Source organism: Sebastes fasciatus, chromosome 17 (assembly GCF_043250625.1).
Source record: "Sebastes fasciatus isolate fSebFas1 chromosome 17, fSebFas1.pri, whole genome shotgun sequence".
Taxonomy (NCBI): Eukaryota; Metazoa; Chordata; class Actinopteri; order Perciformes; family Sebastidae; genus Sebastes; species Sebastes fasciatus.
Genome location: NC_133811.1, coordinates 24,627,251 through 24,653,043, shown reverse-complemented (window position 1 = coordinate 24,653,043; position 25,793 = coordinate 24,627,251). Strand labels below are relative to the sequence as shown.

At 41.2% G+C, this 25,793-nt stretch overlaps 1 protein-coding gene across 1 annotated transcript in view; it reads left to right on the top strand.

Moving 5' to 3' along the window:
• Window positions 1-24,921, top strand: part of crybg2 (crystallin beta-gamma domain containing 2) — a 58,490-nt gene extending 33,569 nt beyond the window's left edge. Inside the window, exons 5-24 of the mRNA XM_074612637.1 lie at window positions 1,252-2,464; window positions 3,540-4,349; window positions 11,387-11,434; window positions 13,930-14,048; window positions 16,218-16,455; window positions 17,105-17,244; window positions 18,029-18,155; window positions 18,251-18,286; window positions 18,374-18,513; window positions 18,699-18,825; window positions 19,678-19,829; window positions 19,924-20,050; window positions 20,144-20,176; window positions 21,170-21,282; window positions 21,370-21,499; window positions 21,588-21,727; window positions 22,390-22,513; window positions 22,665-22,823; window positions 22,942-23,101; window positions 23,937-24,921. Of these exons, the coding sequence (XP_074468738.1) occupies window positions 1,252-2,464; window positions 3,540-4,349; window positions 11,387-11,434; window positions 13,930-14,048; window positions 16,218-16,455; window positions 17,105-17,244; window positions 18,029-18,155; window positions 18,251-18,286; window positions 18,374-18,513; window positions 18,699-18,825; window positions 19,678-19,829; window positions 19,924-20,050; window positions 20,144-20,176; window positions 21,170-21,282; window positions 21,370-21,499; window positions 21,588-21,727; window positions 22,390-22,513; window positions 22,665-22,823; window positions 22,942-23,101; window positions 23,937-24,025 (4,225 nt within the window). The 3' untranslated portion in view covers window positions 24,026-24,921. The remainder of the gene's footprint in view (window positions 1-1,251; window positions 2,465-3,539; window positions 4,350-11,386; window positions 11,435-13,929; window positions 14,049-16,217; window positions 16,456-17,104; window positions 17,245-18,028; window positions 18,156-18,250; window positions 18,287-18,373; window positions 18,514-18,698; window positions 18,826-19,677; window positions 19,830-19,923; window positions 20,051-20,143; window positions 20,177-21,169; window positions 21,283-21,369; window positions 21,500-21,587; window positions 21,728-22,389; window positions 22,514-22,664; window positions 22,824-22,941; window positions 23,102-23,936) is intronic.
• Window positions 24,922-25,793: the final 872 nt, after the last annotated feature.

Genomic DNA, 25,793 nt, shown 5'->3' with positions numbered 1-25,793 from the left:
CACTCCTTCTCCATTAGTCCTGCTGTCAGTTATTGACAGGACAGTTTAAAAATCCCCGTCTTTCATAAGTGGTTTGTACGAGGGATTTCTCCAATTTTCTCATGTTTTGAATTTTCTCTTAGGTACGAACACAATTTACGAGAGGTCCAGACCTGATTTAGGATCATGTGCAATTAGTCTGCTGTTACCCAAACCTATGTTTTTTCCTAATGGATTGTATATTTCATTGCAAATAATGAAAATAGAAAATAAAATCGACATTATCCTGTTTTACTCTGCAATTTGAATTATAATATTATAATTATAAATGTATTCAAATAGCCTAACAATATCATCATTAATTTAAATTGGCCATTGTTGCTATTGTATAACATGTATAACACTACAATATCAATATTAACATCTCAAACTGCAAAACATATATTATCCAACTAATTGAAGGTTAATTTGTCTCGGGCGTATCATGGCTGACTTACTTCTTTTGAATGCGCATCAGGTTCTTGGAAGAGAGCGTGTCTTTAGACGGCGTGCTGACATATTGACAGAGACAGATGAATGGGGCAGGATGTGTAGCCTAAGAATACGAAAAATGTTCTTGCATGAGGCCCAATCTTCTTGGCGTTGTTAACGTTATACCATAAATGTTCTTATAAATATGCAGCATATCACTCTTGTAATCAAGCCTCTATAACCACCCACACACACAAGTATGTAGCAGGTCCGTCTATGGATGCCAAAGGTGTGTTGACTGACACTTGCAGTGGCAAAGAAAACACACACAGGGTGTTGTGCTAAAGAGTTTTTCACAGTTCATGTGCTGTAAATGTAGTGTTGACTTTGAGTAACCTTTTTGTCAGGTGACAGCATTTTGGTTATGTGCACAGGATCCTCCCAGCACAAACTAATAGTTGGTTTATGACCGTGTTTGTGAAGAGCAAAGTGAAGGCAGCTGGAACTTCTGTTTCAACTGCATTGTTTCAAACTCACCCAGTTTCTAAAAGAAATTCTTTCAACCACTTTATGTCAAAAATGCAGACATAAGATGAGTCAAACAGCTGTGTGTATGCAAATCAAGATACTCAAGGTAGCTTTGTTAAATTTGCATTTTGGCATTGCATGGCCACCACACCCTGAAGGCCCTGCAATACTTGATACACTGTGGGCCAGTTACCAGAATCTCCAGACTCTTGCTCTGTCTTTTCTGTTTTTGTCATCTTTGCCTGTTCTTTCTTTTTCTCTGTATTCATCCAGGTCCCTGGCAACGTCAAGGACGCCCACAGCAGCTTCAGAAGTCCTCGCTTCCATAAATCAGCCGCCTGAAGCCGACAAGGAATCGGTTGACAAAATGAATTCAGGCTACAGCAGCCTAAGCACCAAACTGTCCTTAAAGAATTCATCTCCCCCTAAGGAGGATGAATCCAAATCTCGTTTCCGTAAAGTGTCTCTGATCAGTGAGACCAACGCCGCTGAGGCCTGCCAGGGTGCAGTGGACTTTAGCAAAACGAGCACCACCGTCAGTGAATCAAACGGAACAGATATCGCCTCAGAGTACAAATGGAGGAATAGATTTGAGGGGGTTTCTCAGTACAGACCATACCAAATTGAGAATCCCTCCATTTCTGATTCTCCGAGTTACAGAATGTCTGACACTTACTCCAGCACCACGTCTTTCTCCTCCTCCTCCTCCTCCTCTGCTCTCCCCGAGGTCTCAGCATACAAACACCTCAGCAGCTCCTCCCTCTCCTCCTCCCCTCCAGAGGAACACATCACCCTTAGCAACAGGCTGAGTGACATGACCAAAGTTTATCAGAGCCACGAGAGCGAGCCAGCCGAAGCACCAAGAACTGAGTGGAGGAGGAGTTTGCTGGATCGGGAGGAGCCTGCTGCACCTGCAGGTGAAAGAGAGGCACAGAGAGAGGCAGAGGCAGAGAGGTTAGAGTCACGCTGGGACTCACATCAGCTCCCCGTGTCAGGCTTCTCCTCGGCACAACATCAAAGCAGCCGCGAAACCATCTACAGTTTCCAAGAAGGAGACGACGACGACTCCCGTTTCACTGGGGTGTTCAAGGCCACACTGGTGGAGCTGGTCTCTGAACCTGCAGCCCTCCCCTCCACTCCCCCGGCCTCTCCTGACGCAGACTCCCCCATCCAGTTTGACATGGATAGCCTGGTGGACACTCTGAAGAACATGGGACCTTCCCTGAGGCCCAGGAGCTCGAGCCTGCGTGGGCCCCCTCCAGTCCTCATGTCCTCCCTGGCACCAATCGTGGAGGATGCTGCCAGCCCCGTCACCCCCGACATGCCTCCCGCCTCCATCACCAGTCACACAAAAAAGATGGAAGTGATAGGCAACCCTCCCGAGTCCCTCAAAGGACTTTACACTCTGCCCGGTGACCTGGGACTGAAGAGGAGTTCTGTCAGAGACACTCGTTCACCACTGGAGCTGATGAAGCAGGGCCAGCAGGTACTGTAGAGTTCATTCAGGCACAAGCTCAGTAAACTGTCTTTGCTTAGTGGAAACTTTCAAATCTCCATAAATTATGCTGACATTCTTCAAAACAACAGTGGAATGTTATTTTCTTCCTTAGTGTACGGTGCAGGGAAATCTACATGTAGGCTCAGGAGGATATAACCATATTATTGATTGAATTGAATTGAATTGAATTGAATTGAATTGAATTGAATTGAATTGAATTGAATTGAATTGAATTTGATTTATTTATTTACTTATTTACTTATTTATTTATTTATTTATTTTAAGTCAGATTTTTCTGGTTGTGTAAGTTTGATTGCTCTTTAAATGATTGCCCAAATTACAAAATTTAGAAGAAAATAAAAGTCAAAATATTGCAAAAAAAGATAAAATGTACGCCCGGCTGAGGTGGAAAAGTTGTTATATCGATAAAAAGAATATGCAACAAGCTGCTATGGAAACAGACTTAGCGAATTAATCATGATGTACATTAAGCACATGACTTAAACGTCCACTGAGAATCTGATCAGATATGTGTGGAGTGATGAGACTGTAACGTTCCTCAAATTAATACATAAAACAAATATATGTATCCATCATGTTAACATGGTTTTTCATCATTTCCGTCGTTTAATTGTTGCCCCCTTTTGCAAAGTTTTAATGGCACCAGACAGGAGAATTAGCGCCGCCAACTGGTTATCCTGATGCACCCAACTCCTACTATTCGCATAACAATGGTAGATGCAAACAGATATTAATTCGGATTTTCTTTTGCAGATTTTCTGGAGATTGAGATTAAATTTGCACCACACCAAACTAAATGAGAAGAAAGATGTAATGGAAGTTATTTTTAAAGCTGTCAGCCCCACCAACAAAATTCCTTTCACCTCCATTATATTGTGGTGGAGGCAAACATCTCAGAGACAAATATCTCAAGAACTACTGTAGTCAATTAAAACCAAAACAACCTGCATGACTAAATATCTTTTCAAGGTACATTTCTGTTTGTTTGTTTTTGTAACTTTGTTGAATCAACCCTTTACCTTGTTGTTATACTCATCTGCAGGATCACCAGCAGCAGCCTGGAACAAGAGGCCTGACCTTGCCCCTGAGAACATCTGCTAACAATAGTTTTATAATGAGAACATTTTCTGACTCTTCTCCTGAGGAATTGAAATCCCCGGTGCTGAACGGAAACGGACTACTCCCGTCTCCCAACGCCGGCTCTCGCCTAGACAACAGCATCATCTTTGGAAGCCACAGGTCAACATCCATAGATCAGACTTTGGAGAATGGAAAGGCCCATCGCCTGCTCTTACGCACCGGCTCGCTGCCTGACACCGGGTTCTCGAACGATCGTATGAGCGTGGGACTGAAGGAGTTGGGCGAGAAGGGCGCCGGGACGGAACCGGCGATGTCCCGCTTCGAGCGCTTCTCCTTCCTTTTGAACTCCTCGCCGGGCTCCTTGACCGGGTCCGAAGACCCCAACGCCCGCATGAGTCGGAGTCCCTTGATGAGCATGGGCTCGCCACCTTCCAGCAACAGTCCCACCCGCCTCCTCAGCCCCACCGGCTCCATAGACCTCCAGAGGCCGTTCACCACCACGGACTCACCCTTATCTATGTTTGGCCAGTCGCAGGGGATGGGGATGGGGATGGGGATGGGGATGGGTACCGGGATGGGGATGGGGATGGGGATGGGTACCGGAGTACTCGGCACTCCCATCCTGCAGAGGAGCTTCAGTAGCGAGGGCACCATGGGACTCCAGCAGAATTCAATGTTCAACAGCGTGCGCGGAGGGTCTCAGTTCCAGAGCCAAGAAGTCGAGCATGAGAGGAGTTTAGTGTCCAAATACAGGGCCTTCCCCGATGCTTATGTGAGTATTACTAATACTGTTTATTTAGTCTCACTATGTATTATTATTAATATTGCTGTGATGACATTTAAATATAAGGGCTGTCAATCAATTGAAATATTTAATCATGATTAATCTCACATTTTTTATTTGTTTAAAATGTAGCTTAAAGGGAGATTCATCAAGTATTTGATACTCTTATAAACATGGGAGAGGGCAAATATGCTGCTTTATGCAAATGTATGTATATATTTATTATTGGAAATCAATTATCAACACAAAACAATGACAAGTATTGTCAAGAAACGCTCACGGGCACTGCATTTAGCATAAAAAACGGCATGTGATTATCATAAAGTTGGCATAAAGGATAAACACATGGGTATCCATAGAACCTTCACATATCTTGAGGTCAGAGGTCAAGGGAAAATGGCCATGCCAGTTTTTCCCCACCAAATTTTAGCGCAAATTTGGAGCGTTATTTAGCCTCCTTCGCGACAAGCGATAGGTTTTCTAGTTTCATATGATGCCAGTATCTTCACTTTAAACCGCTACAACATAAAAATCCTAAGTTGCTTTAATGCGTTAAAGAAGTGAATATCACGTTAACTTTGACAGCCCTAATAAATATAGAACAATTCAGGCAGGAAATGTCTGAATCAGATTAAGTTACAAGAGTTGCAGCAGCATGATGTTGGTGAATAGCTTGCAGAACTCATTTATAAGAGCAGGCTGCAGTTCAGGCAAGAGATGTGCACACAGTGTTTAAATAATGCATTTTTCTGCACCCAAGGCAAAGGTAAATGGACAAATGTAGTAAAAGAAGCCTTGTTATTTCACACTTTGTTTTAACAAAAACAGAACATGCACAGTATGCAAACATTTGCAAGGCTGCATGAGGCTTGAAATGGCAGCTACGTCTATTGTAACAGCACAAGAAAGAAGATCCTCCACACACACATATTTCTGCCTTTGTGCAATATCTGTGTTTACTTATTATGCTGGCAGCTCTTACAGCCTCACTCTCACATCTATTCTCCTCGCTGTTGTAAAAAATAAAAAAAGACAAACAACAGGTCAGGTTACAATCAGAGAGAGATGACTTCAGATGTGGTTTGTGGTGCACACAGGGAAAGTGCTTCTTTGTGTGGCTTTTGTTGGTGCCCGTATACCTCCACATACTGGAGCATGTAGCATTTATAAAGCGCCTTCATTCAAATATTTGTAGAGCACCAACATCCCATCAGTGGTGGCCTTCAGTAGTCATGCATTGGCAAGTACATGCTCCCATGCCATAGTATAGAACTGTATGTCAAAAAAAGCGTTGTATAGTATGACATAAAAAGTCACAGTATAGTATGCCATAAAAATGTCCTAGTCTAGTACTTTGTCATGAAAAAAAACATATAATAGTATGCCATACACTCTGTCATAAAAATGTCACAGTCATAGTATAGTATGTCATAAAAATGTCATAAATAAAGTAAAAAAAGTCATAGTACAGTGAGCTATAAAAAAGTCACAAAAGTCATAAAAAATAATAGTATGTAATAATAAAAGTACACAAAAGTCAGAGTAGAGAATGTCATCAAAAAATCACAAAAAAGTCATAGAAAAGTAAAAAAAAATCACGTATTATAATATGTCATAAAGTCAGAGTATACTATAACATAAAAATGTCAGAAAAAGTCGTAGTATAGTACATTGTAAAAAAATCTTAAACTTGTGATAGTATAGTATGTCGAAAAAAGGCATACTATAGTGTCAAAAAGTTCTTTAAAAAGTCATAGTATAGCATGCCATAAAACAGTTACAGTATAGTATGTCATTAAAATGTCCTAGTATAGTACTTGGCAATAAAAGTCATAGTATAGTATGTTCTGCAAAGAGTCATTAAAAAGAGAGCATCAAAGAATCACACCGATTAGGGTGTGTATCTATCTATTCAGTCTTTATGCGTGTGTGCACTTGTTCTCATTTGCAAGCATGCATGTGAATGGATTAACTGATAAGGACATGTCCTGAAATTATTTGTATTGTCAAGAGAGGGAACATCTACTTGCACGTGTGCACATGGCAGAGCGCACAACCACTTTCTGGGCCTTTCAAACCGCACCCCTACACCCTCTCCGTACCCACTTCCACTCCGTTCGCGTGGAGGTTCTGCCATGTTAAGTGCCATCCCAAACCAATCAGCGGGGAGTGGAATTGGGTTATATAGCCCTCCAACAGCGAGCCTACATCGATGCCGATTTACTGGTCACGTGCAACAGAGTTTTATGAAACAGTTTCCGTTGGAGAGAGGGAAGTTGGTCCCAAAGCTTGCTGCAGTATTTATACCGTAGACCTTAAAGAAGGGTACTTCGTTCAGCTGTGAGTGTGACTACAAACAGAGTGGGGAGGGTCCTGTTGGAGAAAGGCCCAATATCTGTCTCCTTTTGTCAAACTAATTGAGGCTCACACTGTCACTTTCGGTTGTTCATCCCGTTTCACACCTCCGCAAAGAAAACCGCAAAGTGTCACACTCCCAAATTTCCCGCTTAACCGTTATAACCATTATCTAATGTGAGCACAGGTATGCCAACGGTTAGGCAACACAGAAACCACAGAACTAATCCCCTCGAGGGAAGTTGGTTGGGGTTGTTGCGACAAGCAGTAATAGCCGATCCTTACATTGATGGAGCTTTTTAATGATGCTGTTCTCTGCACTATATCATTTGTCGGTATTTTTCACGCCCTATGCATGGTAGCGGTGTTATTTCCATCCATGCAAAACACAAAAGGAGTGTCAGCTGGATGCTAGAGGTGTAGCTGCTCATTAGTCTGCAGCTGTCCAGTGTAGTTTTAAATGCAAATGTTTGCACAGGATGTTTGCTAATGTCCAAACAACACTTGCTATCTGCTGCATTCAGTTGTACGGCTGCAGCAGCTCCTTTTTTTTCCAGCATGCAGCCTGACATATTACTGACTGAGCCACTGAGACGTGTTATTAACTTCAGGTGATGGTTTTTGGCCTCTAAATATCCGCCGGGGTCGGAAATACTGTAAGTTTTTCAAATATTTTTCAGACGGGGAGTTTGAAACTGTCCTGTCAATAACTGACAGCAGGATTAATGGAGAAGGAGTGGAGAGAAGGCAGACAATGTTGTCACACTTGTCTTAGCAATGCATAAAGATGCATTCCTGCCTTTGACTGCTACTACAGAGGCAGCTGAGTACAGGTAGCCAGCCAGGCACTAGTTGGTTTGATCTGGATGTCACTTGGAAGGCTCCTTAACTTTGTTACTAGTGGTTAAAATGGTAATATTGTGCTATAATGTAGTTTTTTACAATTCAGAATGATATAATATTACATATTTATCTATATAAACTACAGTCTTGTGCAAAGGGAACCGGACAATCACCTGGCTTATCTCAGTAAAAGTAGTGTCAGTGTCGTATTATGCAGAGGGTGTGAACAGGGATGTGTTTTACAGCTTCATCCTGCTTTTCTCCTGTCAACTAAAAGAAAGAAATAAATGAGTTATTGTTTGCAAAGAATGAACCACCCCGAGCAGAGAGGGGATTTGGAACACCACATAGATGACCTTAAGGGACTTTTAAATGCACTGCGGGCCTCGTGTGTATCTCTTTTTGTCAACGCATTAGTAGGATTACATGCTGTAAATCCCTCTGTGCATTTAAACCATCAGACACTTTTCTCAGCCGGTGGGCGTGAGGCCTCTCAATCATCACGTTCTCGCTTCTTCGCTCTGTTATTTTCTCCACCGGCCTCCCCACCCATCGCAGCTATCTGTCTGTTCCTGCAGAGACACGGCCGCACCTCGCCTTTTGTGTTGCTCCTCGCATTTCTCAGTTTGTTTGCTTGATATTTGATGAAAGTGGAGCTGTATGCAGCACATGTTCATGCAAATTTTATTTTTTTTGCACATTCCATCTGCGGTAACAGATTTCATGGGAGAGCAGATCGTGTGGGAGGGAAGGGAGCGCAGGGGCAAAAGTGTGTTGGAGTTTAAGTTTCCATTGGGCATGCAGTAAACACATCACGCCCAAGGAATGATGCAGTTGTTTGGCCTTGTTTTGAGCTGTATAGTGAAGGCTCGGGGTGAAGTTAAGAATATGCATAAAACATAAACAGACTTTCATTGACAATGCTGCATTGGATTTTTTTTTTTTCAATTATGACAAAGACAGTCCAATATGTTTTACAGATGGATATTCACAAAAAATATAAATAAATAAATAAATTAGGAATTAAATTAAACAAGTAAATAAAGACTAAAAACTCAAAACAGCAGGTATAAATAAATAAATTAGAAAATATAATAAATGGGTAAGCAAAGACTCAAAACTCAAAAACAGCAGGTATAAATAATTAAATAAATAAATAAATAAAGTGTGTTGGATATTGTGAGTCAAATGCTATTGTTTAGACTGGGACTGAATGATTTTCTTTCTTTTTTATATAAAAATCTGCAAGTCTCTGCAAGTGAAAGTTTGATTAGGTTAAATGCAATGTCATGTTTGAATGTCATGATTAAATTTGAATATTATTATTTTAACAAATGCAAAATGCAAAGTACAGCAGAATGCTTTTATCTGATTCTATTCATGTAGAGACGAGATTAATTTGTGATTATGTTTGGTAGAAAACACATTTTATAGACAACCAATACAGGCGTGGAGTTTAATTTATAGATTATGATAACAATTGAAATTGCGACCGCTATATTGATCGGTAAAATCGTAACGTTTTCCTCCAGTCATTCAGCCCTATCCTTACCTTACCTTACCTTAACTTACCTTAACTTACCTTACCTTAACTTACCTTACCTTAACTTACCTTAACTTACCTTAACTTACCTTACCTTATCTTACCTTATCTTACCTTATCTTACCTTACCTTACCTTAACTTACCTTACCTTACCTTTCCTTATCTTATCTTATCTTATAATGGTGCTCAGATGATCGGAGCAATACAGTCCTATTGTGTCTACGCCTTCTAACAACCAGCACTGTCCTGTAAGGAAAACCTGTGAGACCGACTCAAATGTCACAGTTGGACAGGTTATGATGCTCTACCACGTCTATGCTCCTCCATTGTCTCAGCGTTCGTCACTCACCTGTTTAGATCAGGTTTTTCTGCCAAAAAGCATCAACGTACAGTCACTACACATGATGTTATGATAGGCCAGACACATGTGAAGATGATGTGATGAGTGATGAAATAAGTCTTTGTTATGCAATAGCATCATGTCCTGTGACAACATAGGCCTACTGTAGACACAAAAAGACTTTAGTATAGAACAGAATGTACACAATACATAACAACAATACTTGACAGGGTGAATACTCCAAGTGGAAAAATACAAATACATAAAAAAAACCTTAAGAAAGGGGGAAAAGGAGTCTCTAATGGCTTCATCTATATATATTCTTTGTTGACAAAGACATCTAGTAGCCCTGCCCTTAATATTCAGTGTATTGTTTAAAGAAATTACTGTATTTTTGGCCAATGTGACCATTTTGCTCTTTGCTTCACCATGCAAGAGAAGAGATTTACATCTAATAAATGCTAAAGCTTCTTGACTCAAAATGCAAGAACATTTGCAGGAGACTGACCGATGAAAAGGAGGTCAAAGCTTCTCTTTTTGATCTGGCTCTATGGTGGGAAACGTTTGTTGTTGTATGGTACAGTATGTCTGTGGACAGTAATGAGTCACTCTTTTATTCACTAGGTCAATGCTGAAAAGGCACCATTCATCCCCTCAGCTAGCTTTCACTGAAAATGTAAAAAGGTGTTCTGTTGCACTTTAGAAAAGTCTAAATGCTATTGTATCCTATATGGCTCGTTGAATTTGTTTGTTTTTTTCTCAGAATTTATCCAATTAAAAACATTCCCAAAGTAAATGAGGGCAAGGTCGGACACTAATGAGGACAGTTGAAATGAGAGCTTCTGTAGGAGGCCCTCTTTGGTTGGTAACATGATCCGGATCATAACCTGTTTCCTACAGAGCTTCCAGAGAAGTGATACCCAAAACCAAACGCACAACACACAATCTCTCTCTGGTACATCTACGTGGAAATTGCACAAACAAACATCTTGAAATTCCAGCAGCATACCGGCTGAAATTTCGAACGAATGCGGATAAAATTTCTGAGCAGATCTCAGGTGAGATAATGACTGCTGTTATCAGTGGGGGAATAGTGCTGGAAAGCATCAGGTTAAACAGGTACAGGGGAGGAATGTTTGGCATTCGCATCTGTCAAAGAGGTGCTTGTGCTGTCATGGAGGATGTCCTCTTTCCTCACTTCGCCTCCCTGACGCCACCAGAACTGGTGACCTGTTGAACTGGGTGACATATACATAAACAGTGTTTGTATTGTGTGGTATGTCTAAATTAGAAGCTAGGTGTAATCTTAACCATTAGATTGATTATTAGCTAAAATAAATGTAGTAGGTGGGTCTAACCTTAAAATAACCTTAAAATTATAATAGTGATGAAATGGTGCGTAAGCCGTTTTATAGTTTCACATGTATAGATCATATTAATGACAGTGTTCCTCTAATATTTTGAGGTAGGGGGTAATCTTCTGAGAAAAAACTCACACAAAACAATTTCCGAAATTAAAGTCATTGATCCAACCTTGTAAAGTGAACAAATGTGGTTCCTTGACACAAAAAGGTTTATACTCGTACATTTTTTACTTAAGTGTCAGAGAATATTCAAGTTTTTTCTTGCAAATTTATGACTTTATAATCTCAGAGAATATAAAAAAATGTTCTCGTAAATTTACGACTTTAATCTCGTAAATTCTGAGATTTTTCTCGGACAATTACCTCCCTCCCCCGGCTCTGTAATTTTACAATTACCTACAATGGCTCTAAATGGCCATTGTAACATTGTACTTAACCTTGACTTTTATCTTCATCTTTTATCGTATTAATGAGTTGCTTCAGGATCTCAGAAGAATAAAAAAAGGAAAGAATATGCCATGCTAAATACTATATATACTAAAAAAGTATGCTAAATATGCATGTTTTCTTTGTCCATAGCTCACGAAAGAGAAGGAACATGGGAAGCTCAATCCTCGTCCTGGAAAGGTGAGTGTCCACACAACACACAGTCGTGCTGCTAGGTACAAGTTCAAGTTAAAAGCTAACAGATGAACGATGTCACTGATTACCTGGGACATGGGCCTGGGACATGGGTGCGTTGATGAAGCGTGACCCAGCCTCTTTCAATAGGCCTTGCCTGGGACCAGGAAGTAATAGCACCACTGTGAAGGTTGTTTCTGTGGAATTTGCTTTGACGCTGGCTAGATAAACAAACTTTTTTTTTTTTCTCGTGTTGGCAAATGGCAGAGCACATTCATTTGGAGAACAGAAAGGAGACAATAGAGAATAAGAAGATTGCCATACAATTTTGGTCCACATAAACATGATCCCCAGACTTTTCATTTAACGCCATAATTTGGGTCAAAATTTTAATTTGTGCAACACTTTGGTTCATGACTAAAAACCTGCAAAACTTCACTACAGACTCTCGGTCTTTTATGCGTTTCTTATTACAGATTTATTTTTAAGACATAATTACATACAATGTTTTTGCAGCAACATTCAATTCTAAGAGTAAATGCAGATGGATGTTCTTGTTTTCTATAATAATGACATGAAATGTAATATGCTTCTTCTGCAGAACAATGAACACTAGATTATGAGGCGGTATTCAGTCACTTAACTGCGTCAGCATGTTAACTGTAATTGTAGAGTAGCAAAGTGCAAAGACAGCTGTTTGTTACCGAAGCTTACTTGTGAATTTTGGTGTGTTACACATTCACAGAATACATAACTGATTTACCTGAGGGGGAAAAAAAGATATTGGTACAAGACGTTTTTGTTTTTTCCCGGTTCATGCATGTCGTCCCATAACTGCTATTTCATCACTTTCAGTATCGGTAGAAGCTGTCTGTCTGGTTAAACTCTTAGTTCTTCCACAAATGATCAAAAACGTCCCAGACATCTTCTGTTTTATCTAAGGCGGTGATTGACAGCATTAAGCTGCATACCTACTGTATGCCAAATTCATGCCACATAACGTTATTAATTCTGAAAGGTCGGGCCTGCTCCTGCACGCTACTGATTGTCCATGAACAGTCTGTGCTGGAGGTGGAGCTGACATTTAGGATCAGCTTCTAGGTACTCTTCCACGCTCCAGGGCCTCTCAGACCTGAATGGACGGAAAACGTGTCAGCGCTGTAGACGAGAACAGGCTGTTTCTTGAGAATGAATTTGACGACGGTAGCTTCTTAAATATAGAACGTAGAGGAAGAGAACTATTCTTTTCATATGCAGACTGATTATAGTATTACATTTGTGCAGTATTTCAATTTGTTTTTTCATTTTGCGATTGCTAATAATAAAATAATCAGGACTGATGCTACTCTGCAACTCTACTACAATACTGTTGCTTTCTACATTGTGCAATTTATTGTATCAGATGTCTTCATGACATTTAAGATTCATGCTTGGATATGAAACTGGAGATAATGTCACCAGAAGATATTGGCTCCATTCTTTAATTTCCTAAAACCATATAAAGGATTCTTTAGCAGCGGCACAGGTTAAGCTTTTGCCTGCAGTGATTCAGTGTCATTATTAGTAATTGTATCCGGTCTGCCACTGTATCGTTCTCAACGTCCAAGTATATAATAAATGTCTCCCTTTGCAAAGTTTTAGATTTGATTTATCTTTCTGCTTAAAGAAAAAAATCTTTGTGGAGGCTGCAGAGCTGCATGAGCATGCAGGGAAATGCCCCTCAGCCACACAGCCAGACTTTACACCTGTGTTGGCAAACATCCACCCCGTTTCCACTGCCAGAACTTTCCTCCGGATCTGAGAACCTTTTGAGGAAGTCATTGCACTTCGACCGCAGGGACCAGGGTCTAAATTAAGTTCCTGGGGACATTATACCCCCCAAAAAGGCCCTGGTTAGGAGCTAGTACTTTCTGAAAGTACAGGAACTTTTGGGGCAGTGTTTGAAGGGATGATCGTCGCTGATTTGTTAAACACACACACACAGCGCCGCTGCTTCAACTGTACCGCTTCATTCATAAAACAAGGAAGTACTCTAATATCGATTTAGGACCATTTTAGGACGAGTGGACAAGATTTTTCTTGGTTTGATAACATCGAAAGTAAAGTTAGGCTTTGCTGTCCCGACAGCAGATAGAAAAAGATAGAGAAAGATTGGAAGGCGAGCGGTACCGTTAGAAGAGGGAGACCGGGGGTGCTGTGAGTAAATATCGTCGCAGTGAGACAAAACCTAATGTTTATTTTCTTCCAACGGGATTTTTAGATGAAACAGGCGGACACACTGAACTGCAGACTGCAGAGTGTGTTAACCGCTGTGACCACCAGCAACACTCATCACATGTCATGTTGCTTTTTCATACGAGGTAGAAACACAGACAACAGTGGGCTGAAGGAACCTTTAAGCTCCTTAAAAAGTAGTTCACGGGAACTTTTAGTGGAAACCTTACTATAGGGAATCCCCATGCATTATTATATATTCTTACATCTGTCTATGTTTTCTCTAGATGTATATCTTCGACCGGCCAGAAATGTGCGGCCAGAGGATCGAGGTGCGCAGTGATGTCATCGACGCCACGCCCTGGGAGCTGCAGGAGACCATCTCCATCAGGGTGGTCAGAGGAGGGTGAGTGGCTCCACTGCACACGTTTGCTAAGTTTCCACGTGTTTGCGACCCAAAAACAACCAGATATGGACTCTCTCTAGCCCAATCTAATACTACATACTAACTGCATGCAGTATGTAATATACACTACTTGTATATAGTACACTGTTTTTGCAGTTAGTATACAAAAAAATCTGCATACTTTACCATTTTGTGTACAGTGAAACGATCCTTGGCAAGTACAGTTTTCAGACTGTTTTAAGTAGCCTGTAGACCATTTTGGTGTAAACATTCCAAATGTGTCCCGGTTAATTTCCCGTTACAGCAAAGTACATATTTAAAAACTCAGAATAAGTATGTATGGAGTTTGTACCCATGTGCCCGACAACCAAAACTGAGGCCAAAAATAGGAACATCAGCATGCACCGATACGGGCGACCAGGCTAAATTTTTAGAATATCTTCCTTGTTCGTCACTTTCATCAGATAGTTTTGCTGATCCGGTATTGCTAGAATACAACTTTTACGAATGATAGCAGTAAACAAACATCAGTAAGTCTGTACTTTCCTCATGCCACCCCCACCACCACCACATATTTGGCACGCCATTAAACCTGATGCTTCCTGTGACCTTCAAAAGTGCCCAGGTAGATGATAGGATGACGCCTCCACACCTTGTTTCTCTTAAAATGTAAGGTGTGTAATTAAACGGCATTTTTTCCAAAATAAACCTCCCCCTCTTTCTCCGGATGCACTCAAGTGGCGTCAAAACAACACGGCCATTGATGATCTTCAACATTAACACGCCCACACACACAGGCTTAAACACACACTTGTGCCACATGTGGAATGTTTTATCAAGTAGAGCCAACAGTGTAAAGCGAGCCACACAGTAACACCGACAGGAGTGCTCTGTCCTGGGTTTCTAACACTTCCTACAAAGAGATAATTATACTGTCATCTCATCTCATGCATCACACTGCTTCAATGCCCTAACCGCAGCTAATGCTGTCATTAAAGAGTTTAATGTAAGTGGTGTTTGTATTCGACTTAAACTAAGATCTACTTTCTTTTATTAAGAGATTTAACTTGGTCAAGCAGCATTGTCCAATTTAAAGGTACTTGTGTTATACTTGAGTGTTTTCATTTTACTCCATCACATATCAGAGAGGAATATTTGGCTTTTCATTCCACTACATTTATTCGACAGACTTAATAGTTACTTATACTTATTACCATTTTACATGCAAAACATTGGCTATGCTTATGAAATAGAATGATTTAAACCAGTTGATCCCAACCTTTTTGACAGGACAAATAAAAACAGTGTCTAGTTGGGGCCCCTTGTCATGCTTCAGGTGTTTATGAGTTGTTAGCAGTTACACCAAAGTGATTTTCCCTTTAATCTACTTAGATGATTTCATGTAAAGTGAAACTGTATTTGCTCAACAGCGGCCACAGCCAAGTGACAATTATAGGATTATGCTAAATGCTAAAAGCCTATTGGATTAGTGGAGAAGAGTAACCTCTGGTTCACATCAGGGACAGAAGCGACACGATTTTCGGAGAAGCGCCCGTGTAAATCAATTGAGCTGTTCACACAGCACGCGCTGCACCACGGAGCTCCGCGGCTGACTCGCAATCTTCAGCGATAGTTTTGGCGTTTGGCGTTTCTCTACATGCAGCAAGCGAATCTGGCAAGAAAACACACTGATAATCACCTATAAACGATGATAAAATAGGCCTCCCACGAATGCCTTTGACTTCCCTCCCCTCTCACCTTGCTGTTCTCCCGGAGATCTGATTCCTCCGATTCCCTCCCAGTCCCTTTCCCCAATCACATTTCAAAGTTTGCTTACATCATTAGCCACAGTAAGCTACTGGTCATACCAGACCGAGTGAGGCTGTAGCAGCAAACAAAACGTGTATATTGCATTGATCAGTGGTACATTTTACTTCTTATTAATTCAGCTTTTGATCTGTAAGAGGGAGAAAGGGTTGTTTGTTCTATCAAAAGTGACATAGTGTCACTTTAACCAACCAGATATTGAAGCACCCTGAGGCAAACAAGAACAATATATTTTTAATAAATCAACCGGGTCTATGAATTTCATTCAAACATACCCCCAGAAGAACTGCAGCACAGATTAGAGGTTGTAACATTGTGCCCTTTGTTTCCCCCCCTCTCTAGATGGGTGATGTATGAAAAGCCTAACTTCAAAGGGGAGAAGATCGCTCTGGACGAGGGCGACATAGAGCTCACCTGCCCCTTCAGCCCTCCAGAAGAAGAGGAGCAGCAGCTGCAGAACGGACAGAAAGAGGCCGGAGAGCAGAACGGAGTCCAGAACGGAGAAACAAGTGACGAGCAGACAGAGACAATCAAACCGGCCAGGAAGACCGTCATCGGGTCTATTCGAAGAGCCGTCAGGGTGAGACAGATGAGTTCACTTCAGTCTGTTGTTGGCAAAGATAGTTGTCATGCACCCTCCATTTAAATCTGATATGATCAGTTGTGATAGAGTACAGTGGAAATCCTTTTTACTGTCTAAGTAAGATAACATTGTTATCAGCTGCTCAAAGGTTGAATAGTTCTCAGTGTAGCTTTACAGTGACTGTGTGCTCTTTAGCTCAGCAGCACCATCTAGTGGCATCTAGTTTCTGAAATTGTTTACACCCCTTTAACTGTATTTTTCCAGCTCTGCCATCCACCATTGTAGCTGCTCAGCCACTGTAGTAGAAGTCACAGCTTTTATAGTGCCACAACTTTACAATGCAGCAACGAAAACAAAGCATCAACATCCTTATCAAAAATGTTGATGTAAAAATAAACTGTTAAGTTAAATCTTTGTTGGGATATAAAATAAACTTTAATCAGAAAATATTCACAATTAGTTTTTGTTTAGTTGTCAGTATAGTACTGGTTTAATCTGTTTTGAGTTTTGCCGGTGAGACAATCCTTTTATTCACATTTGTATTATGCTTTGTGTCCATAACTCAGTATAGTTGCCACTGAGGCAACCACTGCATATGTTTTGTCAGTTACATTATCATGAATGGCTGCTCTCTGTCCTCCCTCAGGACTACAGCGTCCCAGAAATCAGTCTCTTCCCAGAGGAGAACGCAGAAGGGAAGAAGGTCATATTCAGAGATACGTCTGAAGACGCAAGGATTTTTGGCTTCCCCATCAAGGCGAACTCTATCATCATTAACGCTGGACTGTGAGTTCAGAGTTATGAACTATGAGAAAAATGCGGGATCACATTGAAATTACTCGGGCTGTCAATCGATCGATTAATCACATGATTGTCCATAGTTGTCCAAATTAATCACACATTTTATCTGTTCAAAATGTACCTTAAAGGGAGATTTGTCAAGTATTTAATACTCTAATCAACATGGGAGTGGGCAAATATGCTGCTTTATGCAATTGTATGTATTATATTTATTATTGGAAATCAATTAACAACACAAACAATGACAAATATTGTCCATAAACCCTCACAGGTACTGCATTTAGCATAAAAATATATGCTCAAATCATAACATGGCAAACTGCAGCCCAACAGGCAACAACAGCTGTCAGTGTGTCAGTGTGCTGACTTGACTATGACTTGCCCCAAACTGCATGTGATCATCATAAAGTGGGCATGTCTGTAAAGGGGAGACTCGTGGGTACCCATAGAACCCATTTACATTCACATATCTTGAGGTCAGAGGTCGAGGGACCCCTTTGAAAATGGCATGCCAGTTTTTTCTCGCCAAATTTAACGTAAGTTTGGAGCGTTATTTAGCCTCTTTCGCGACAAAACTGAGCCCGCTGCAACCTAAAAATCGCAAGTTGCATTGATGCTTTAAAGAAATTAGTGGCGTTAAAATGAATTTGAACTTTGACAGCCCTAGATATTACATTCGCATACTAATTGTCCAGTGGTGCTTTATTTAATCTGATTTGAAAATCAAATCAACTTTGCTTTCATTGTTTCTATCTTTCCTCCTGCTCAGGTGGCTCGTGTACGCTCATCCCTTCTTCCAGGGCATACCACGTGTCCTGGAGGTGGGGGGGTACACCAACCCTGCAGCCTGGGGAGTGGAACAGCCCTATGTGGGATCAGTACATCCACTTAAAGTGGTAAGTGGCACTGTTAGAAGTATTTTACAATTCTGTATAAAAGTATATGCCCTGATTGTTTGCAGTGAGTTAATGTATTTATTTGTGTATCATAGGGTGAACCAAGAGTGGAAAATATGAGTGAGCCAAAGGTAAGAAAGCACAAATACTGCTAATGCATTGCTGCTAAAAACAAAGTCAGTGTGGCCTGATTGTAAATGGCACCCTTTTGCCTCCAGATGATGCTCTACGAAAAGCCGTACTTCACTGGGAAATCCAGGATCATAACCACCAACACGAGGGACTTCATGACCAGAGCAGACCGGCAGCAGACGGCCTTCATGCACAACGTCGGCTCCCTTAAAGTGCAGGGAGGAATGTGAGTGCTGATATTCGCTGAACCTTGAAACAACATTTTAGAGATCATTATTAATTAAGTAGCACGGCTGCACAATTCAGGTGGTGGTGGGGTAGAAAGTCAATATCAAATAGCTCAAAGTAATTGGAGTATGATCACATATGCATGCTTTTTAACCCCCCGTGCCTCTCTCTCTGTTGCTAAAGGTGGGTGGGCTACGAGAAGGAGGGCTTCCGAGGCCACCAGTACCTGCTGGAGGAGGGGGAGTACCACGACTGGAGGGTGTGGGGAGGCCGCGATGCTGAGCTGCGCTCCGTCAGGGTCATACGAGCAGTAAGTAGCAAGGAATATTTCACTGTATTCGTTAATAAGTAATAATTCAAATGTTTGAATCCAAACAAAAGGTGAAGGTGTGCCCCCACACTGTATGCAACCTGCAGATTCAAATGGATATTTGTAATGAGTTAGTGGAGGCTGAATGTTACTGCTGGCTTATTATAAAATACACGGACAAACTCTGAAGTCTTTGCAGGCAGCATGAAGTCCTGTCCTACTGTCGAAACTTTAAAGGTAATGCTGAGAAACTGCCAAGAGTACACTAGATCTTATAAATGGTCTAACCAAAAAACCCAACCCAGTGTTGTTGACTCGTTTCCAATGAAAGTAGACAGCAGCACTAGCTATAAAAATCACCAAGGGTGCATTTACACCTAACCCGTTTGGTTCGTTTAAAACAAACTCAGGTCTGTTTGCCTGGTTAGTACGGTTCGTCTGGGCTAGTGTGAAAGCTGTAAATCGAACCCTGGTGTGGACCAAACAACTGAACCGAGACCACCTACTGCGGTTCGTTTGTGGTGTGAAAGCAAACGAACCCAACCACAGGATTTTATCACGGCAGATATGTGATTTTATCTTGTTTTCAAAAGATAAACAACTAATGAACACTGCTGATATCATTTAATCTCATACATCATTAAAGTCTTATCTAATCTAAAAGGTGACTTTGCATTCTGATGAGTTTGCCGCTGTAGTCCTGATACTGAGCGCCACAAGTTGAATTGCATTAAAACCGCAACTCAGGACAATCAGAGTCATGATTTCGATTCAGCTCTTCATCTGCTTTTCAACCCCACGGAGCTTTAGAGTAATTTATGCGTGTTAACCCACTTTGTTGCTCTTGTGCAGGACCTGACGGAGCCCATGATGGTGATGTTTGAGCAGCCAGAAGAAGAGGGCATCGAGGAGGAGAACACCTTCGAGGTGACGGAGGCCATCGCTGACGTCGAGCTGTTTGAGTACAAGACCTCCACGCGCTCCATCCACGTACTCAGCGGGGCGTAAGTTGATCAGATTCTAGAGTAGATTCACTTCACCGCTCAGTGAAGTAGAAATGTGTTACAATAACCAGGTGGTTGTTCCTGTTCGTTCCAGATGGATAGCTTACTCCCATGTGGACTACTCTGGTAACCAGTACATCTTAGAGAAAGGTTTCTATAATAACTGTGCTGACTGGGGTTCTCAGGACACTCGCATCTGCTCGGTGCAGCCCGTCCTGCTGGTGAGGAAGGCTTCAAAATATTGATTTAATATCTGTATCCATCCATCCATCCATCCACAGTGTTGCTAATATTTTTGTTGTGTTGACTTTTAGGCTCCAAGTGAAAACTCCAGGAGCAGGAATGAGGTATTTTGTCTTAATGTTCTCACTTAAATGTTGTTTTATGCATCTCACTCTTTAATCTAATATTGAATTTCAGCTTCAGTTTTATAATAATATTAATAATTCTATTTTATAGTGCACTTTTTTAAGCGATAGGCACGACACGATTTTCAAGAAAAATAAAAGCATAAACAATAGAATAGATAAATAATGAAAAATACATATACATATCCATACATTTACATATGCACATACATACATATAAGCATATACATCAACACACAAGCTTACAAAATAACTCAGCTGGTCTACTTTCTTTACTCCAGGCTCAAGTTACTATCCAGGATAACACCCAGATCTTTAGTGGCTGACTTTATGTTGGGAGTAAGGGGGCCAAGGAGTGTCTGTGTTTGTTTTGAGACATAGTCCGGGCCAATGATGAGAACTTCTGTTTTGTCGGAGTTACATTTTAAAAAGTTTTCGGACATCCGATTTTTTATGTCATGTAGGCAGTGACTGTGTGTAGTGATGCTAATTTACTGGTGTCAGAAGGTTTATATGACAGGTAGAGCTGTGTGTCATCTGCGTAACTATGGATGGAGATGTTGTGATGACGGATAATCTGTCCCAGAGGCAACATGTAAACTCTTAGACATGCTTTTTGCTACTCAGTTCATAGAAAACGAAAAAATTGACTTTTGGAGACGAGAAAAATACAGGAAGCAGGTTTTTATTTTTAAACGGATGCATGTACATCTCTAATGCCAACAGGGCTATCTAAACATTGTTGGTATGCTACATTGTAAGAAAAAGACTAGTCGCCAAAACTTGGCCTATGAAAGCTGAAAATAAGATACATATTTCCTTCACGAAGGCAGAGCAACATTGCAGTAGTAGCAGTTTTGCATTCAGTGATCAAAAAGCAAAAATAATTAGAAGAATAAAAAGCTTCGGGTTATAAATGTGTTAATGTGATGTCTCACTTTACTCTCCTTCACCTCTGTCTCTGCCTGTCAGATAATACTATACTCTGAGCCAGACTTCCAGGGCGAGTGTCACGTCTTCGACCGCAACCAGGAAGGCGTACCAGAAAAATTACTGACCAAGTCCTGCCGAGTGTCGGGGGGAAGGTGAGGAGCCTAGAAGAATGATGTGTGGAAATGCTACTAAGTATGAGATTGAGGAGGATTAAACATAATAACATCTCTGTGTTTCAGCTGGGTGCTCTACGAGAATAAACAGTACTCTGGGGACTTGTATGTCTTGTCTGACGGAGACTACCCCAATTTAACCAGCATGGGATGTCCACCCAAATGCACCATCGGTTCTTTCAAGGTGGTGCCACTGGTGAGAAAGCACTCTTATTAAAAAAAACAAAAACTGCTCTGTATACTTTCCCTTGTGTTGTTCTGAACCTCCGTCTCTCCCTGTCTAGACGTTCTCAGTTCCCTCCATCTCGCTGTTTGGCCTCGAGTGTCTGGAGGGCAGAGAGATCACTATGGACACAGAAATCCCCAGCATGGTCGAAGAGGGCTTCAACAACCACATCCTGTCCGTCAGAGTCAACAGCGGCTGGTACGTGTTTGTTTCTCGGCGTCTGTGTTCGTTTGTTCATGTACAGTTTGTGTGTCTGTATTTGCATTGACAAATATCATAAAGTAGCTTTCTGGTTTTTGTTATTGTATGGCAGCTTCTCATGTTTTTTTGACAGGAAGCTAAAAAAGGACCTATTATGCTCATTTTCAGGTGCATACTTTCTAATAGAACATGTTTACATGCTAAAATGTTCAAAAAACAGTTTATTTTTCTCATACCGGCTGTGCTGCAGCACCTCTTTTCACCCTCTGTCTGAAATGCTCTGTTTGAGCTCCTGCCAGGCAGGTATTATGCAAATGTGTTACTTGGTGACATCACCACATTACAGAGGAAAAGGCGGGACTTCAAACAAGGCATTTCAGGCAATTCAGGAGCAGTGTTTCTGTGGGGGAGATTAACTCCCTTTGGCGTGGACTTTATAATTTTGCAGACCTTTTAACATGCACAAAAAACTATATAGCACACTAAAGGAAAGGGAAAAAGCATAATAGATCCTCTTTAAAAAAAAAAAAAAAAAACAGTGGGAATTTGTTGAGAATTGATAGTCAGCTGTTATAATGGAATACCTTGTTGTGGGTCCCTATAAATGCCATGTGATAGGCACCAAATTCTTGTCTAACTTTGTCTCTCTTCCTTTGCAGTTGGGTGATATGTGAACACAGCAACTACAGGGGGCGCCAGTTCCTACTGGAACCGATTGAAATCACCAACTGGCCGAAGTTTAGCTCAATACAGACTATTGGCTCAATGTTCCCAGTCAGACAGGTTTGTTAACAAGTCATCTTTACCAGCCGCGACAGCGTAAATACCTTTAGTATTTAAAAATGTGATTCGTTTGTGTAGTGTCAAAACAGCCAAAGCTCCACTAACTGTGACTCTGTAACGATAATATATTGTGGTATTTTGCCTCCTGCAGAAGCGCCGCTTTTTACGCATCAAGAACAAAGAGAGCGGTCACTTCATGTCCATCCAGGGCGGCGTGGAGGAGATGAAGTCAGGACGAGTGGTGGCGTCACCAGAAGTGGAGCCCATGAGTGACATCTGGTTCTATCAGGACGGCTTCATCAAGAGCAAGGTAATGCATGACTGAAATGTTATAATGCAAACCAAAACCTGAACCTGTCATCTAACCCTGTTAACAATGAGCTGATCTAATCGTACTGTACCGTACTGTATGTTTGTTTGTGCTGTAGTTGTCACCAACTATGAGCCTTCAGGTGATGGCCAACATAGAGCCAGCAGCTAAAGTGGTTCTGTGGCAAGAGACCCGGCAGCCTATCCAGACCTGGACGGCCCAGATGAGAGGCCTCATCACCAGCCTTACTTTCCCCGGCTGCGTCCTGGATGTCAAAGGTATGAGCAAAAAAAAAAACATGGGCATTGGCTAATTGAAAGTAATTCAATTTCCCTTTTCAAAATAAGTTTGGGAATTTGATAACCTTCATTATGTGAATATTTGTTAATATCACAATGTAAGTGAAATGTTGGTGTAAGTGGTGCTAATATTAAAGTTACTACGAGGAACTTTTAACTGGTTTGAAACATTCTGAATTTAATACTGATGCCTTTATATGACCTACATAAGTAAATGAGACCATCAGCGAGAAGATCTGGCTGTGTCATTCTTAATGCTCGTCATCGGTGGCACCGGATCCAATTACGGCGAAATCACGGGAAATCACGCAGGTTCACCAGAAACTCCTTCAGCTAAGACTCCAACAGGGCCTCCGGCAGCAGGTAGCCCACCACGGTGAGACCCAGATCTGGCTTGACTCCGGCCAGGAGCAGAGCTTCGCCTCGCTGCTCCGCCGGTCCCCGCTGGGAGCCAACACAGACACCATACTACTGGAGGCCCAGGATATATTGCTTGGCCTGCTGTAGGGAAGGGAGGCACAGGAGAACCAGAACCAGGACTGAACAGGGAAGACTGTCGGACCCTGCTGCAGTAAAATGAGAGGTTTTCTAAAGGGAATCTGGTGCTCTGAGACAATACCGCTTTTGTCCACAGGGGCCGCCAAAACCAACACAAAATTGAAGTTCCTCGTAGTAACTTTACTGTATTTACTGCCGGGTAGTGCAAATGTGCTTAGTTACATTCCACCACTGTGGACCACTAAAAACTTACTTTTTCTAGATGCACATTATGTAATAACATGAAAACTTGAACTTTTTGATTATTTTTCCTCAGGTGGCAAAACGTATGACAAGGACCATGTGGTGATTATGCCGGAGAATGATGAGAGGCCGAGCCAACAGTGGGCGATAGAGCTACTGTAAGCTGCTATGAAAACCTCATGTTTCCCTTCACTAAGCTTTCCTCAGCTGTGCTTCTCTCTACAACTCCAGAATATCCCGTAAATATTCCGGGAACCACTGCCACTGCTTTTTTTTTTTTTCTTCAAACTCCATGATCCATGTAACGAGTATGAACATCACGACAGTCAGAATGCAAAGCTGCACCAGACAGTGTAATGCTTTGCAGAGATTTGTGTTGTGTTGTCATCTGTATGCGAGGACCACTGTACAAAAAAGACAATTGTTAAGTGCCTTGACCTGCTGCAGCGACTGGGTTCATCACATGAGTTAAAAAGCAATTCCTATTCAGTGTCTTTGACTTTGACCTTTATCGAGTGTTCTCATGTGTCAACAATTTGAGTATTCAAACTAGAATCTCCCTGTTGGTAGGAGTTGAGGCTCATGATAATCCCCTGGCTGTCGAAGCACCTGATGCTTTTATATCTTTGTTTACAATGGCGCAAACCAAGTTTCCATTTCTGGTTTTCGTGGAGTGAACAGCAAGTGGCCTAGATAGTGGACAAATGAAGCCAAACCAATGCGTAGTGTGCAAGAAATGTATGCTATGCATTTTTTAAGGTATTTTTTTTTATATGTACTGTATGTATCAATGTTTGTTTTGTGGGAAATGTTGCACTTTTGTATGCAGTATATCACATTGAATTGTGCAGTGCAATGAAATGGGTTTTATGTGTGCAGTTACCCTGTTTCTTGTTGTACTTTTGTTATAATTGTTACACTAAAATGTATGTTGTCTGCATCATCTGTATGTTAATATTTGATACTAAAGATGTCAGATGTGTGTGTAAGAGGGAGTGGTTTTAAAATATTGAATAAAAACATAAACATTGCTAAATAAAACAAAGCTGACTAATGAATCATCAATGATATCTTTGTAACAGGATGTGTAAATATCCTGTTTCCACTGTTTAAAGAGGACCTATTATGCTTATTTTCAGGTGCATACTTGTATTTTAGGTTTCTACTAGATCATGTTTACATGCTTTAATGTTCAAAAAACGCTTTACTTTTCTCATACCGGCTGTGCTGCAGCACCTCTTTTCATCCTCTGTGTGAAACGCGCTGTTTGAGCTCCTGCCCTGCCCTCCTGCCCTGCCCTCCCGTAAAGCCCAATTTGCTCTGATTCGTCAACTGAACCAAACTCTTCGGACTCCGCTCCAGCTCCACTCTAATTAGCTTTGTTTGATTTGTTTGATACTTGGTGACATCACCACGTTACAGAAGAAAAGGCGGGATTTCAAGCAAGGTGTTTCAGGCAATTCAGGAGCAGTGTTTCTGTGGGAGAGAGTAACTGGACGTGGACTTTGTAACTTTGCAGACCTTTTACATGCACAAAAAAATATATAACACACTAAAGGAAAGGGTAAAAGCACAATGGGTGTTCTTTAAGAAAATCCACTATATGCACCCACTAAGAACCCACTTACTACAAACATTTATCTGGATTTCTTTGTATATTTAATCCTTTTTTTTTTCTCTCTATCTTTTTATACAGCACTGATCACACGTTTCCTCTCAGTACTGAGAGCAAGAAAACAAATGGGATTGTGCATATTCTGGTCATTCTGGCTTTTCCTCCACTTTAATGGACCATTTTGTTCATTCATTTACTTCAAATATTTACCCAGGCCTTTCTTTTATTCATACCTCCCATCCCTGCAGTCATCTATTCAGCTCCCCCGCCTGTTTGAGTGTCAGGGTAAATGATTTGTACTCTATAGGTAATGGC